An 18025-nucleotide genomic window follows, 5' to 3' on the forward strand; every position below is an offset into this window, starting at 1 on the left:
GTGGAGGATTACGATCACGGAAGGCTTGTATCATGTGGACACACCACTTAGAACCACTTGTCATTACTTAGAATTCCTGATGGATGGAATCATTCACACCCCGTCCAGTTAGAGTGAAAGTTCCACAGCAGCAGCAGAGTCACAGCGCAGAACAGCAGGAGTCAGGAGAGTTTACCGACAAGATGATGGCTGAGGATTTGGTGTCAAAGTGAAAAGCAAAAGAAGCGCATGTTTGCCAGTATTTCAGATATAAACCCAATGCTAATATGGAACCTGATAATGTTAATAAGGCAATCTGTAAACTCCGGCGGCTGCCTTGCAGCCAGAACGCAGTGCAGCTGTGACAGCTCCGTGGTAGCCATGGCATTGGTAGACGATATCGCTACATGTCACGGTAGAGTGTCCCGAGTTTCTGTATAAAGCCCAATATTTGGGATGGCACAATGGGCGCAGTGTTTTTAGTGGGGGCGCAGTGTTTTTAGTGGCCTCCGCTGTCACTGCGGGAATTTTTACAACCATCTCTGTTAAAATGACGGACAACCAGGAAGTCTAACACAACCTCTGCTATGTCCTTACACGAGTGAGACCTTGACTTTAGCTCATGTTTCACAATGACTGTCTCTGTGCATGTGTGTGTGTGCGTGAGCATGGTTAAATATACATGTGCTATGTGCCTTCTGCTCTGAATGTGCAACCTTGACAGTACCTTAGGTTTTACAATGACTCACTATCTGTGTGTGTGTGTGTGTGTGTGTGTGTGTGTGTGTGTGTGTGTGTGTGTGTGTGTGTGTGTGTGTGTGTTTGTGTTTGTGTGTGTCTGTTGGGGTGGGGTCTGTTGACTGCACAGCCTGCTGGCATTGATCTATGGGACTGTACTTGAAAGAAAGAAATTGAAGGTTGATATTTGTGACAGGTCAAACAGGCTCACGGTGACCCAGACTCCTGCTACGATGGCCTAAATTGCAAGCAGGCGTCTAATGAGGCAAGAGGCAGGGGAGCTCTGTCTATTGTCTAAATCACTGGGCTACACTTGATCTCATAAGCAGCATGGGGATTTTCAGCAAAAAGTGAGTTTTGTGCGAATTAATGTTCTTCATTTCTGTGTTCTTTTTCCTTAGAGACTAGATTGAGACAGGTTTCAAACAGGCTGTACAAACAAAAGAACTGGCATGCTCTACTCCATAGTCTTTCGAGTCTAATGGGTGCTGACCAAAAAATCATACCATGATGTCATCAGCACTCAGGCGCGTTTCAGCCCTAGTCTTTCCTCACATGTCTGTTTCCTCTGCTGCTTTGTTATTTAAAGTATCATACACTTACATGTGAGTGCTGACGACTTCATTTGTCAGTTGTAGACAGGTCGTAAACAGGCTGACAGTTTAGCCAGATTATTGATCTTATTTGGAGGTAAACCTGAAAATGAGCTAATAATCCTTTAGGAGGGAGGCCATCCAGTCACACCTGCTAGTAAACTATCAAAGATGGCACTGTAGACTAATTTCCATTGTGGTTCTAGATTATAGCCAGTTGTCTTGGTGGCTTTGTTTTTTGTAAAATATCTGACAATGTTTCTTACCCTGTCAACATCACTGTTGCAAGTTAGTACTGTGGTAGTAAATGCTAAAGAAATGATGGCCAAACTATGAAAATATGATCCAAGTTGTATGCAAGCATATGTTACCATGTTGGATCTCTTTCAGGTAATGTAGTTTTTTCCATGTACATGAAGATCTGATACTCACCTGGCCAAAACAAGCTACTAAACTGTGCAAAGGATAACAGTCTGACAATTCCATAAACTTTCAAAAATAAAATATTTTGCACACGATACATGATACATGCCCTTTTAAGTGTGTGTGTGTGTGTGTGTGTGTGTGTGTGTGTGTGTGTGTGTGTGTGTGTGTGTGTGTGTGTATACTTTTCTTTCCCTACAAATGTGTGTGAGGTCAGCACCCCTGGCCCAATGACGAACACACACAATCCCTCCTGGCGCTGTTCTGGTCAGCCTGCTTCCAAGAAGAAGACAATCCAAAGCCAACACCCTACTGAGAACATCACAGCCATCTGCTATTCTAACACCACTGATCCACCAGCAGGATCAACATGTGGCCAGCAGTGGCTATTTACCAAGCTGACTTCCAGGAAGAAAAACATTCAGGCTGGGTAAAAAACAATGCAATCCATAAATCTGTCAAAACCTCAAAGGAACACTGAGTGTATAATATATACTGTATGATATGATTAATATATTTTTTTATATATATATTATATATATATATATATATATAGACAAGTCAAACCTGTAATGTCACACGACTCAGTAAACATTCTTAGGTTTACTCCCTCCATGTCTGATTTCTTACAGTTCTACAATTCTAATCCTTTCAGGTAAATTGTCAGCGTTACTCTGTAGGTAAGTAAACATTGCTCTGTCAATAATATTCTAAAATTCCTTCTGTTCGAAGGCTGAGCCAACCCGGGGTGGGACTTTGGAAAATCATTGGCAATAATGTTGTTTTGGAGCTAAAATGACTTCAAAATGTATTGCATGTGTTGTATATTATACAGTTAAACATTCAACAAAGACATGGCAGATGAAAGCCGATAAACTGGATCAAATAAGTTAGCTGCTACACTGGACAACCTGGTTAAATCCAGTGTGGCCAACTTGGATGTCAGATGTGATATCAGAAATCAGGAATTCAGTCAAAACTGGACATCCTGAGATCCTAAGTAACATTCACTGTCTCGAGGCAGAGATGAACTAGTGAATCTAAGAGCAGAAAGCTTATGTTCACTTTGCAGAATGATATGCATGTGGCATTGAGAAGCAATCTAGCCTGGCAGACTACACCCACTTCATGAATAAAACTGTTTTCAGCTTTATGGGGAAGCAAGTACTGTGCAATAAAATATGCCCCTCCTGTGTTTGTGAGGGAGTGTTGTGAATGTGGTAAGAGAGTGTGTCTGATATAAAGGAGTCTTTCCGTATCACCATTCCAACTCTTATACGCTACATTTACTGCTTTCATGTAGGCTTGCCGACATTAGGGTGTGGACACATATTTTCACATTGAGTATTCCAATGTTATGTGGATGATGTGATGGCCCTTCATATAGCCAAAGCAGAAACAGATTGGGGATGAAAGTGTGTCTGAGTGGTTTTGCGTGGTCGTTGTGTCTGAAGCTCTATACTGGTGATGATGTCAGCTTGAAGCAGATATAACAGGATATATAAAGCCAGCCACAGTGGGTACCAAAATAAATAACACAGCCTGCTGTTGACAGCAGCTACCATGAAAACAGCAATTAGTGCTCATCATATGCACCAAAGCTTAAAGCTGCAATTTGGGATTTTACTCAAGTATATCACATGTTGGCAGCGGCATAACAGTAAACTGAACATGAATCAATTACACTTTCAGTTATAAAAAAAATGAGTTTGAAGATCTACAATTCCATGAGAATGGGCATACTCTGTCTGATAAAGACCATGTGATATAATCAAAAGTTCCAGAACAGCTACTAAATGGACCTTGGGGTGAGATCGTCTTTTCAACAACATATTAAACAGTTTTATGTTGCGTTGACACTACCTAGGTTAAGCACGAATTGGGTGGCGCGAATACATAGAAAAGTCAATGCAAAGACGCAAATTCGTGGCGGGCGGTGTGAATGAAGCAAATGACTTGCTTCTGTTGTTGTACAAACTAAATCACTACAGACTCCATGTGTCATGACTAAATCTATTGATGTCTTGGAACATGCTCCAGACTGAGTTGTATAGTGCAGACTGTAGGGTGGCCTATGATTGGCCTTAACATTTCCTGACCTCTAGTGTCATTGGGGGCATGTGTTGTAGTTGGTTTACATACTTTGACCTCAGTAAGATGACCGTATGGACCCTGAATGGTCCCTGAATGCAGGTAGCAATTTTTCTCTGTTGCCATTTGTGAATGGCGTGTAGCAGTGATCCTACAGTGTTTATTCCTGGCGTAGAAATGCAGGAACTTTGTTTTAAATGACAATGTCTTTTGGAACAATCCATGCCATTTCTCCTCTACTCTTCCAACTGTAACTCATGCACACACAGACACACACACGCACACACACACACACACACACACACACACACACACACACACACACACACACACACACACACACACACATGCATTTGTTTTGTTAGGCTGTTATGTTACAAAGACTTTTACACATTCACACATATTAGGTTTTTTGTCAAACTTCAGATAGTCTTACATTACAGAAGGATTAAGACAAAATAACCTGGCAAACACCGATTCCCGTGACCATAGAGAGGAGCGGGAGAGCCGCTAACTGTGATTACTCTGAGCAGCAAGTGGCTAAAAGCTTCTGAAAAGTTCATTAAACATTAGGGGCTGTAGCCTCGGACAGCCAGGCCTAACGACGCCGATGTCTCCCATCTCGTTGTTTTGGCACTGTATGTTGGGTATTGCATTTTTACATGTTTTACTGTTTTTACCTACACCTTGATAATTTGTGGTTTAAATGATTACAAGCAGAGAGTCAATGGGGGTCCTCATCTTATTTTGGCCCTGGGTTAATCCAGCCATGTTTAAACAGTACACTAAACAGTCCAGAGACACTGAGGCTGTGTTTACTATTAGCAGCTACTTTGATATCAGGCCAGTGCTAAAGAGGCTACCATTAACTCCCATTATTCCAGTCCTCTCTGCCTGGTGTTAATTACACATGGCTAGCTGAGCGTTGACGGTTCCTTACTTTAGACCTGGCACTGTTAGCCTGCTGGCAGGGGTCACTGGCTGGATTCTCTTCCAGGTCGCCCGTGATATATTTGATAGAGTGCAGTGGGGCAGAGGTGAGGTAGACCTTGATAGAGTGTGTGGGTTTATGGTCTGTCAATGAAAGACTAAAAGAAGAAGATATTTCACCTGATTTAATTATCATCTGACATCTATAAAGAAAATGCTGAAAGAACTTCTAAGTAAACATTACACTCTGTTGAACTTGGCTGCTATCTTATGTTTCTAATCTCATTGATGTTCAGGTTTGAATTGCCCCACTCAGCCTGCTGTGCTTTGTTTCATTTCCAGCCATGGCTTTCAGATTCTTGTGACTCCACATCTGGAGGTTTTAATAGCAAACTGCCTAGGCACCCAACCCTTGGATAATAAGCAAATTTAATAACCTAAATTAGTTGGATATTCCATTAATGCGGCCATGCTTTGGATTTATGGATAATAGGAATGGCCCGGCATTTGCTGTGTGAACTGGGTGGAGTAGCTCTTCTGGCTGTTGCATCTCCATGGTATTAATACATCTCCTGAATGCCTGACATCAGGCTGAAATCCAGCCTCACACTTCCTCACTAAGCTCTTTAGAAAGCCAACCAAACAACTTTCCCCAGTGAAGTAAACATGCTCTGTGTTTAATCATGACCCCCAGTAAGTGCCACATGATGACTTCCAACTATTACTATTGGGTTAATATGCATGAGTAATTAGTATGTTTGACCCGAGGCGTGTAGTTATTCAATTAGCAATTAGTTCATTTCTTTTTAAGTCAAAGATAAAGGCTTGGCATGAAGGAACAAACGCAGCTCAATTAGTAAGACATGAGAGTCTAACTCCTTAATAGCTGCACAATATTAAACCACAACACACTGTGGTGTAAGTCATTTTCTACTAATCAGAACTATTTAACAAGCCACAGTAAATCAATAAAAAGTAGTAAAAGTTGTGTTATTGTGAATTATGAATCAATGAATATTAAAACAAAGTAATTGCATGCATTGATGTCTGCCACAGTTGTTTTTTGAAACTACTATTAAAAATGCTAACGACAGAGATTTTAAATTCTACCTTTGTGGCTTTAAGTACAATCAGCAGCACAATTCAAAAGCTAGTTGTGACTCTTTATATACTGTTGGCTAGTTTAATCTACAATCATGCAGAAGAGAATTTGAGTTTTTTTGTGTAAAATCTTAATCTGTAAAGTAACTAGTAACTTTAACTGTGAAATTAATGAAGAGTAAAACTGTATTTGCCTCTGAAATGCATCAGAGTGAAGTTCTGCAACAAATACTGCAACAAATCTTTGAAGGAAATTACACTCTGCCTACTTGTGTTTTCATAGTAAGAGCCTATGGGATATATATATATATATATATATATATATATATATATATATATATATATATATAACTCAGTTGTTCCTAACAATTCCAACAATACTAAAGGTATTTCATCTATTTGGCACTTTCTCTGAGTACAAAATAAACTGGAACAAAAGTGAGCTACTACCTACAGTGGTGTGAAAAAAGTGTTTGCCCCCTTCCTCATTTCCTGTTCCTTTGCATGTTTGTCACACTTAAGTGTTTCGGAACATCAAACCAATTTAAACAAAAGTCAAGGACAACACAAGTAAACACAAAATGCAATTTGTAAATGAAGGTGTTTATTATTAAAGGAGAAAAAAAATCCAAACCATCATGGCCCTGTGTGAAAAAAGTGATTGCCCCCCTTGTTAAAACATACTATAACTGTGGTTGTCCACACCTGAGTTCAATTTCTCTAGCCACACCCAGGCCTGATTATTGCCACACCTGTTCACAATCAAGGCATCACTTAAATAGGAGCTGCTTGACACAGTAAGGTCCACCAGAAGATCCTTAAAAGCTACACATCATGCCGAGACCCAAAGAAATTCAGGAACAATTGAGAAAGAAAGTAATTGAGATCTATCAGTCTGGAAAGGGTTATAAAGCCATTTCCAAAGCTTTGGGAATCCAGCGAACCACAGTGAGAGCCATTATCCACAAATGGCGAAGACATGGAACAGTGGTGAACCTTCCCAGGAGTGGCGGCCGCCCAAAATTACCCCAAGAGCGCAGCGCCGACTCATCAAGAGGTCACAAAAGACCCCCACAACAACGTCCAAAGAACTGCAGGCCTCACTTGCCTCAGTTAAGGTCAGCGTTCATGCCTCCACCATCAGGAAAAGACTGGGCAAAAATGGCCTGCATGGCAGAGTTCCAAGGAGAAAACCACTGCTGAGCAAAAAGAACATCAAAGCTTGTCTCAATTTCTCCAGAACACATCTTGATGATCCCCAAGACTTTTGGGACAACATTCTGTGGACCGATGAGACAAAAGTGGAACTCTTTGGAAGGTGTGTGTCCAAGTATATCTGGCGTAGAAGGAACACTGCATTTCATAAAAAAGAACATTATACCAACTGTAAAATATGGTGGTGGTAGTGTGATGGTCTGGGGCTGTTTTGCTGCTTCAGGACCTGGAAGACTTGCCGTGATAAAAGGAACTATGAATTCTGCTGTCTACCAAGAGATCCTGAAGGAGAATGTCCGACCATCTGTTCGTGTACTCAAGCTGAAAGCGAACTTGGGTTCTGCAGCAGGACAATGATCCTAAACACACCAGCAAGTCCACCACCCGAATGGCTGAAGAAAAAACTAAATGAAGACTTTGGAGTGGCCCTAGCCAAAGTCCTGACCTGAATCCTATTGAGATGTTGTGGTATGACCTTAAAGGCCGTTCATGCTCGAAAACCCTCTAATGTAACTGAATTAGGACAATTCTGCAAAGATGAGTGGGCCAAAAATTCCTCCAGGACACTGTAAAAGCCTCATTGCACGTTATCGCAAACGCTTGGTTGCAGTTGTTGCTGCTAAGGGTGGCCCAACCAGTTATTAGGTTTAGGGGGGCAATCACTTTTTCACACAGGGCCATGATGGTTTGGATTTTTTTCACCTTTAATAATTAACACCTTCATTTACAAATTGCATTTTGTGTTTACTTGTGTTGTCCTTGACTATTGTTTAAATTGGTTTGATGTTCGAAACACTTAAGTGTGACAAACATGCAAAGGAACAGGAAATGAGGAAGGGGGCAAACACTTTTTCACACCACTGTATATGAGTTGAAGCTCAGTCAGCTTCCCTTCCGAGTCACATCAGACAACTTAACTTACCTGGGGATAGTGGTCACCAAGAAGTACAGTGACTTTATGAAGCTAACTTCCCTATCTTGTTAGACAAGCTTCAATGCAATATCCAATTCTGGAAAACACTCCCAATTTCTCTGATGGGTAGAATCAATGCCATCAAAATGTTTTTTTCTGCCTCAAATTCTTTATCTTTTCCAAAATCTACCTATATAGCTTGCTAAATCCTTTTTCAGGAAACTGGACACTGTCATTCTTCCCTTCATATGGAATTCTAAATCTCACAGAATTAAAAAGGACCATCTCTGCAAGCACAAGGCCAAGGGGGGGCTTGCACTCCCTGACTTTATATTGTACTATTGGGCCACTGGAGTATGCTCGGTTGCTCATTGGTTAGATGACTCCCAGTCGCCATATGATGGGCTAGAGATGGAACGTGAGGACTGCCTACCATATTCTATCAGGGCAGTTATATTGTCACCTGTGCCACTCAACAGAACATGCTTTAAGCATAATCCTATCATGTATGACACAATAAGGATATGGAAACAACTTAGAAAGCATTTCAAGCAATTGCAGCAAATCCCTCCTTTACCCCCTCCACCCTGGATGGGACCTTTAATCTCTGGAAGCCAATGGGGATTGGGAATGTTGGCGACCTACAGTGGGGCAAAAAAGTATTTAGTCAGCCACCAATTGTGCAAGTTCTCCCACTTAAAAAGATGAGAGAGGCCTGTAATTTTCATCATAGGTACACTTCAACTATGAGAGACAAAATCCAGAAAATCACATTGTAGGATTTTTAATGAATTTATTTGGAAATAAGTATTTGGTCACCTACAAACAAGCAAGATTTCTGGCTCTCACAGACCTGTAACTTCTTCTTTAAGAGGCTCCTCTGTCCTCCACTCGTTGCCTGTATTATTGGCACCTGTTTGAACTTGTTATCAGTATAAAAGACACCTGTCCACAACCTCAAACAGTCACACTCCAAACTCCACTATGGCCAAGACCAAAGAGCTGTCAAAGGACACCAGAAACAAAATTGTAGACCTGCACCAGGCTGGGAAGACTGAATCTGCAATAGGTAAGCAACTTAGTGTGAAGAAATCAACTGTGGGAGCAATTATAAGAAAATGAAAGACATACAAGACCACTAATAATCTCCCTCGATCCGGGGCTTCACGCAAGATCTCACCCCGTGGGGTCAAAATGATCACAAGAACGGTGAGCAAAAATCCCAGAACCACACGGGGGGACCTAGTGAATGACCTGCAGAGAGCTGGGACCAAAGTAACAAAGGCTACCATCAGTAACACACTACACCGCCAGGGACTCAAATAGTGCAGTGCCAGACGTGTCCCCCTGCTTAAGCCAGTACATGTCCAGGCCCGTCTAGAGTTTGCTAGAGAGCATTTGGATGATCCAGAAGAGGATTGGGAGAATGTCATATGGTCAGATGAGACCAAAATAGAACTTTTTGCTAAAAACTCAACTTGTCGTGTTTGGAGGGGAAAGAATGCTGAGTTGCATCCAAAGAACACCATACCTACTGTGAAGCATGGGGGTAGAAACATCATGCTTTGGGGCTGTTTTTCTGCAAAGGGACCAGGACGACTGATCCGTGTAAAGGAAAGAATGAATGGGGCCATGTATCGTGAGATTTTGAGTGAAAACCTCCTTCCATCAGCAAGGGCATTGACGATGAAACGTGGCTGGGTCTTTCAGCATGACAATGATCCCAAACACACCGCCCGGGCAATGAAGGAGTGGCTTCGTAAGAAGCATTTCAAGGTCCTGGAGTGGCCTAGCCAGTCTCCAGATCTCAACCCCATAGAAAATCTTTGGAGGGAGTTGAAAGTCCGTGTTGCCCAGCGACAGCCCCAAAACATCACTGCTCTAGAGGAGATCTGCATGGAGGAATGGGCCAAAATACCAGCAACAGTGTGTGAAAACCTTGTGAAGACTTACAGAAAACATTTGACCTCTGTCATTGCCAACAAAGGGTATATAACAAAGTATTGAGATGAACTTTTGTTATTGACCAAATACTTATTTTCCACCATAATTTGCAAATAAATAAATTAAAAATCATACAATGTGATTTTCGGGGTTTTTTTTCTCATTTTGTCTCTCATAGTTGAAGTGTACCTATGATGAAAATTACAGGCCTCTCTCATCTTTTTAAGTGGGAGAACTTGCACAATTGGTGGCTGACTAAATATTTTTTTGCCCCACTGTATATGTGGGAGGAACGTTTGCATCTTTCCAACAACTTCGGGAGAAACATAACCTGCCTAAGAATAATTTTTTCAGATATCTTCAGATTAGAGACTATGTCAGAGCTCATCTTCCCAATTTCGACAATGCAAAGCCAGATAAGTCAGAGACCTGCTTACAACTGTTTGCTAAGTCACGTTACATAATTTCTCAAATATATGAGACTTTACAAGGCATATGTCTTCCAGATATGGACCGTTTAAAAGAAGAATGGGTGTCTCAATACTACCAAATGTTTGGGAGGGGAGCTTGGACTATATCCACGACTGCTCCATTAATGCTCGACACTGCTTAATACAGTTTAAAATTCTTCACAGACTTCACTATTCTAAAGCAAAATTGCATAAAATATTTCCAGAAGTGTCACCCCTCTGTGAGAAATGTGAATGCATGCTTCATAGCTACGCTTTATGTCCCAAATTGCAAGAGTTCTGGTGCGACATATTTAATTTTCTCTCTATGATCTTGGAGGATCCAGGAGCCTGACCCTGTTTTAATAGTTCTGGGTATATCTGAGGAGTTAAGGAAGTTAAGAGTAGCACAACAGTGTCTTCTGGCATATGGTGCTATAATCGCAAACAAACTTATCTTACTTTTTTGGAAAAAGAAAGAGGTGCCCTCCTTCAAGCACTGGCTGACAGAACTGACCGATACTCTACACTTGGAGAGAATTAGATTCATCCTGAAGGACAAGCTTAGGGATTTTGAGAAAGTTTGGCTTCCCTTGCACTCTTACCTTGGCAGAGAAGGCCTTTATGACATAAGTAAGAATACACTCCTGGGGTGGGTAACTGAAGAAAGGGATCCTTAGAGAGTTAAAGGGAGAGGGTGGTAAGCTATGTCAGGTTTTTATTTGTATATATATTTTCAATTTGTATTACGTCTGTCACTGTCTCTGTTACTATTTGTATGATGTCTGTTACTGTTTTTGTTGTTTTGATTATTCTTAAGGAAACATGTAAATGCCATGCAAACTCCTTTGTTGAATTAAATGTTTCACAATAAATATATTTGGAACAAATTACTAGAAACTGACTCGTGACTTTGATTTTGCACAAACAATATCATCAGCCCGAAGGGGCCAGCAACTGGCCAATCAACTTGCCCGACATACTTTTTTAATGGCCCCAGGCCATTGCTTATGTCGAACCCTGGGGTGACCATAGGACAAGATCTTATCAAATGGGGGAGTATACAAGGCTCAAATTGTGTCAAGGTACAAATTGTACCACGTCCGTGGTACAATTTGCTTAATTTGAAGCATGTCAAGCTTGAGCTACCACCTACGAGCAAATTAACGTGACTCTGGTTGATGCTACCCACTAGCATGCTACTCACTCAGGAAAAGCACTATTTTGGAGAGTGCTACTTGCCGACCTGTGGATGAAACCAAATCCCCAAAAATTACTACAGCTCTTGCGAAATGGGTGGCAACTAACTGCAGACCTGTCAGCATCGTAGAGTACTCGGGTCTTAAAGACGTACTACGGTTGGCATGTTCTGACCTGTCTCGTTGCCGTCGAGGGGGGGCAGTAGTTTCACCATACACAGCCTGTACAACACGGAGAAAGCAGCCAAACTGGAACAGCTGCAAGGTGCTGCAAACGCTGTCTCATTCTTCTCAAATCTTAAAATCAAGTTCATAAAGTCACTTTCTTTGCATTAATTTGATTCCCAATCAAGATCCACTGGTAAGAATTGCTTTCCATTATTAATATGTACTTAAAAACAGTTCTGAAACGCAAAATAATAGAATTTTAATCATGTGATAAAATAAGCGATTAACTATAGAAATTCAGCGATTAATCGCGATTAAAATTTTTTTATTGTTTGACAGCCCTAGTTTTTATGATAATGCTGCTCTTGGGGTAGGCATGATGGACTATTGACCAAGGTTATAATTGTTAACGAAAATGAACAAAATAACGAAAACTGTAATGACTGTTTGCAAAACTAACTAAAATAAAATAAATGTATCGAGTAAATGTCCTTAGTTTTGTTCTTTGTCAATGTCTTTCATAGAGCAAATAACGTTATATCTTTCAGAGTTGACATTTCCGACCATAGACCTGTTTTATACAGTCTATGCCATAGACATATATATAGTTTCTGACTGGGAACACAGAAATTCCGACATTCCATGTTAAATTGAACACAACATTGTCCATGCCCCTCGCCTGGCATCATGGCGGTACCGAAAGTCGGAAGAAAGCGGCAGAGTCCTATTTGATTATGACTGTGTCAGATAAGAGTAAGTGTCTTGCACAAATTTGAAAGTACATTTGAGAAGCGCGCACAAGGAGGCTAACCTAGCTTACCTTAACAAGGTAAAGGAGAACGCTAAGCTCCCTTTCCCCGAAAGAGAAGCTAACCCCGGTACAGGGCAAGGCAGCATGACCGAGACAACCGTAGGACAGAGAACACTACAGGAAGGCTTTCACCGGAGACCCGATAGCTGCTGGTTAGTAAATACCCAGGAACACCAAAAGCGGGAGGAAGCATGGGTTAATATGTGTATTGATACTGGGACGTCTACAAACTGTGTGAGTCGATTGATTTCAATAAGTTAGACACAACCAAAGTTCAAAATACCTGTTCATGTACGTCTTCTTTAGTTTATTGGCTATTTAGTTTTTGTCCTGACAAACATCATTTAAACATTTTGCACTTACTGCAGCGTCTTGTGTAGACTGTTTACATATTTGTGCTCATTATATGTACATGTTATGTACTGGTGTTATTGTTGAGTACATTGTGAATACATATTTCTAAAATTGGATTATGTTCAATGTTTTTGTTGAGATATTATTACACAATACTTTTTCTGACCTTTTTTTGCCCCAGACCCATATTACAAAAAAGAATAAAACTAATAAAAACTAAAATAAAACTAAGCATTTTCAAAATATTTAAACTAAACTAAACTAGCAAACCCGCTTTAAAAACTAATTAAAACTAAACTGAATTTGAAAACAAAAAGTCAAAACGAAATAAAAATAAAAACTAATAAAAAATGCGAAATTATAATTGCTATGGACTGAGCGGATCATTAGTCGCAGTTGATTTCTGCCATCACCACAAATACATCATGAGTCTACACGCTCTTTCATCCCGTTTTTCATAGCGTTAAAGATGGAGGAGGAGAAGGAGAGGGGGGTGGAGAGTGTACAGACACGGAGTCTGCTGGTCACTGTAAGATTAAAGGTGATACACTCAGAGACTGCCAACATTGTAGTGACACCAACGGTTGCCTAGCAACCACAGTATGTGTTGACAACAACTGCAGTCTGACACAAAGCTCATGCTGAGAGCCTGGGTGGGGAGGGGCGCAAACACACACACGCACACGCACACACACACCTATAAATTACAGTCAATACCCACATCCACGCACACAGAGAACACATGCGTTCCAAGTATCTGACGCTTGCAGCCACCCAACCCGAAACACGCACACCCACACACACACGCCAACCCCCTCTCTCATACACACTCATTCATACACAGGAATATACACATCTCTGTAGCTGATTAGTCCTGACTGACCCATCAGTAATAACTTTCTTAGCTAATTCCCTCTTATTGCCAAACTATCAATAACAATATCATTAGAAATGACTTTACAAGAATGGAGAGCACTATCTGCTGCAGAGCACTACTTTGGACTCTCCAGCTCTCTGTCCCCTCAAAGGTGACAACATTGGCCAACGGTGTGACAAAAATCACAAACATTTAACCTAATGCAAAGATTGTGCAGGTTTACTTCGCGCGGCCACCTCTGCCACCAATTGCAGCAAGTCTAAAGGACCGTCTACACCAAGAACAATAACTATAAATATATAGTTTTTAAAATCGTTCTAACTACAGTGGATGGTGGAGTCCACACCACAACTATAACTGTAAGGGCAGTGGCAGACAATATCGTTGGGATCACTTTCAGAGCGATTTGCTGAACGATAGAGACACTGACAGCCAATCAAAATCCATCTGAGTTTAAAACATGACACAGCAGATGGTACTGCAGAAGAGATTTGTTCCACACAGGTGGTCAGTAGCGTGACTTTACACGCTACTGTCCTTTAGGCAGCTCAACATTACATTGAAAGTATTTCTCATGTCACAGAAACCACTGAGAGTGAATATTGTGTTCTGGATGTTAATATATACTGTGGGTGATTTTGTTCTGGGGCTCTGAACCGATCTGACACTGCCCGCCTGCTCTGACCCCTGGCTCTGTTACCATCTGTTCTATGTATCCATAAAAACTACAGATTTCCCCTAGATGCTATGTTTGAGAATTGTGGGCTGTGGGGTGACTGTGCACAGGTGATCGGGGATAGCTGGCTGTTACATACCTTTACAGGCGAAGCACTTGATGTGGAAGTGTTTGTTCTGGACGCGGAGAGCCTCCCCTTTGCATGGCTTCCCACAGTTCTGACAGGGGATAGGTCTTCCTCCGCCCTGATTTGCTTTCTGCTTCTGCTGCTCCAGAGGGCTGTGGACAGCCTGCTGCTGAAACACTGCAGGAGACAGACAGAGACAGACAGGAGACCATTTCAGATCTTATTCTAGCATATACAGGACTATGTGTACACAGAGACACACAAACAATGATGAGAATCTCCAAACTGACATTAGCAATTGTTGAATTTGGTGATAAAGCTGACAGGTATCTACCAGACAGTGTGGTGTAAGTTTAAGTCTTATTCCCATTTCCCCAGTTCGTCATCCATCACACATATCTTAGTTTTTGTGTCATATTTCATTATTGCAAAGTTGTTTCTTTTTTCCATTACCTAAGGAGACATTGCAGTTTCTTACATTCGTTCCCTGGAGACTAACCATAAAAATGATAACAGCAGCAAAGAAAAAAATGATAACAGAGCACTACAACATGGCTGAGGTGAAGTCATACACACAGAGCCAGCATCTTCAGCACACCTCACCCTTTTCCCCTTTCATCAGAACCCATAATATGCTCCCATACTGATCGGCCTCTCAACAGTGTCTGCGGCATCAGCTGAATAAAAGGCCCTTTGTGTCCTCAGGAAACATTTGTGTCATCAGGCCGGCTTCATCAGGCCTCCATGGTTACCGGTAATTGGGCTTGGAAAGGGGAGTTCATCAAATGATTTGATTTAAAGAGAGAGAGAGAGAGAGAGAGAGAGAGAGAGAGAGAGAGAGAGGGAAGCGTTGGGATAATAGCTATGAGCCAAACAGAGCTGCTCGCTGAAAACTCACTAAGAACGATTTTCTGTTGAACATCCTTCTTTCAGGTTCACTCAAATCTTTGGATGTTAATTGGGGTTTTTATTGGCACAATGTTTTGACTTAGATTAAGTTAAAGCTACAATTCTTTAGCTTTAGCCGATATTTCCCAACACTATCCTCGGGCCGGGCCGGGCTGGGCCCTTGATCAAGCATTTGTGTTTTTTTAATCATTACTTTATCAGCCTAAATGGGTGGGGAGAAAGCTATGCCATTATCAGAAATATTATATATATTTTTAGGCAACAAATGTGTACAAAGTTGCACAAGTTAGGCTACAAAGTTACAGTCAGAAGATGTAAAGAAAAACACATGATGCAGGCTTGCCCTGGCAGAAGAGATGATAGTCAGCCTTCAATGGCCTCTTTTGTTACTTCTCCAATCATACTCCTGAGGGCGAGGCAAGCCCTCACAGAGAAATGCAGTTTTTTTTTACGTTTCTTCATTCGGATCTATTTGCGATCCATTCCATTCTGAATAAACAAACAGCGCAGTTTACATCCTTCGTCTTCGTTGCATTATTCATTAAGATAATTCTAAACAGATTTCTGTAGTTCAAACAACTCAGAATTGTAGTTGAGAACATCAGTTATAACGGCCCACGTATTAAAAAATTGTCGGCTTTAAATCGGGCTCTGGCTCATAATTCCAGTTAATGTGTCGGGCCAGGCCGGGCTCGGACACAACGTGCACGGGCTCGGGTAGGGTCGGGCTTGATTTTTTGGGCCCGATCTAAGCTTTAGACTGAAGAGACTGTTGAAGTAGTGCTGGCTCTTACTTATTTAATCAAAGTAAGTCACTTCTGGTCAGACTGCCCACTCCACCCATTTTAGTTGGATTTGAAACGCATACTGTGATGATAAAAAAAAAACCCAGCAGAGATAAAAAAATAAATACAATTGTCATAATGGTCTATTTATAGAAGATATGAAAGTTATACTAGGATTATGGAACCTTTCACCCTCACTATGATGTCAAGACAGTCAAGACCTGTCCTGCATCACCCTGTCGGCGTTCTTATCACAATCATCACAAAAATCAATCATTTGACACACTGCTTTAATGCATGGATATGGGTAAAACATGGTACTAATTAAAAGACAGAAGTCGCAAGATGTGGGATGTTTTTGACTGTGTAGTATTAAATATGGAATTAGGTTGGATATTGTAATTGTAATGTATGGATCTACACATTCAAAGAAGCACTTGCTCATTTGTGATCTGCTTAGCTGGGGGCTACTTGAAAGGAGAGTAAAAACAGCCGGCAGTATATTCAGACCTACAGGAACCACACATTCTTCAGCAAGTTTTACAAGGACCTTTCATCCAGTGTATGGAACAAAGCTATTATAATTATGTCCAACACAAACATAGCTTCCCAAACCTCCTAAGATCTCTTAAGAATGTTTATTCAAAAAGAAAATGAAGAAATGCACCTGATGATACTGGACATTCTTGAGGTCAGCAGATATAATTAAAATATATATTCATGAAGTTTTCTTTGGACAATGCTAAAATCCACAGAGCTGCTTTCATTCAATCCACATAGATTTCAATCTGATCTCTGACTTGAAAATGTGCTTTGAAATGAAATCAAGACAAGAATAGGGATTTTGGACATGGTTGCCTAGATTCTATTGTCGGTAGGTGGTGAAGCTAACCAATAAAGACAAGAATTTAGAAGGGGAAAGTCTTGAGTCCTTGTAAAAAAAAAAAAAGGTCTGAGGCCGAGTTGATTGCAACCATCTGGAAAAAACAAATGTCCAAAAGCGAGAAAGGGTTGCGAGGGTTAGGGTTAGGGGGTAGGCAGCAGGGATTGGTAGTCTCAGGGGAGCCATACTGCTGTACCCTTGCACCTGTTGAGGGGGGGGATCCAATTCAGTCGGGCTGCCAGTAACCATGACAGTTGTAGCGGTCTGTGATTAGGGTAATACAGTTAGTTGACAAAATGAATAATAAGTGGTCCGCTCAATCCATGTTGAATTCCAGTCATAATTCCAAGTAATCAGGGCAACAGTATATCAATCTTTTTGAGTAAAGAATAATTAGTCTGAAGAGGGTGGAACCATTTTTCCCTGCTGTGTCACCAAGTCCATAATTTCCTTAGTTTTGCCCTGGTGTTTATCCTCACTGGGTGGTGCCACCATGTTTCCCTGCTTCAGGCAGGATAGTCTCTTATTGCATTGTCACTTATTCACAAATGTATCTCCCAGCATGCCCTTGAATCACCTGGTCATCATACATGGAGGAACAAATCAATTATGAAACTGTGGAATGGAAATAATTCAGTTGGACGTGGGCGATGTAAGGAAGTAATGACTTTCCTTTCTACAGGTGTTTTCTCATATGAACTCTGGACAATGTCCGTCAAATCAACGGGTACCGACCGAATTACGCCAGTACTATCGTGGACTGAATCACGCTAAATTAGACGGTGCCAAATTTCGGTACCTGAGAGCGCATAAACACGAGATTATCGGTCCTCTCTGCATGATGACAGAGAGCGGCTCCA

At 41.2% G+C, this 18025-nt stretch overlaps 1 protein-coding gene across 1 annotated transcript in view; it reads right to left on the bottom strand.

The window, feature by feature from the left end:
- Positions 1-18025, bottom strand: part of ablim2 (actin binding LIM protein family, member 2) — a 98666-nt gene that overhangs the window by 70936 nt on the left and 9705 nt on the right. The window contains exon 2 of the mRNA XM_078276154.1: positions 14601-14765. Coding sequence (XP_078132280.1) covers positions 14601-14765 — 165 coding nt within the window. The remainder of the gene's footprint in view (positions 1-14600; positions 14766-18025) is intronic.

The sequence above is a fragment of the Sander vitreus genome, chromosome 19 (genome assembly GCF_031162955.1).
Source record: "Sander vitreus isolate 19-12246 chromosome 19, sanVit1, whole genome shotgun sequence".
NCBI lineage: Eukaryota > Metazoa > Chordata > Actinopteri > Perciformes > Percidae > Sander > Sander vitreus.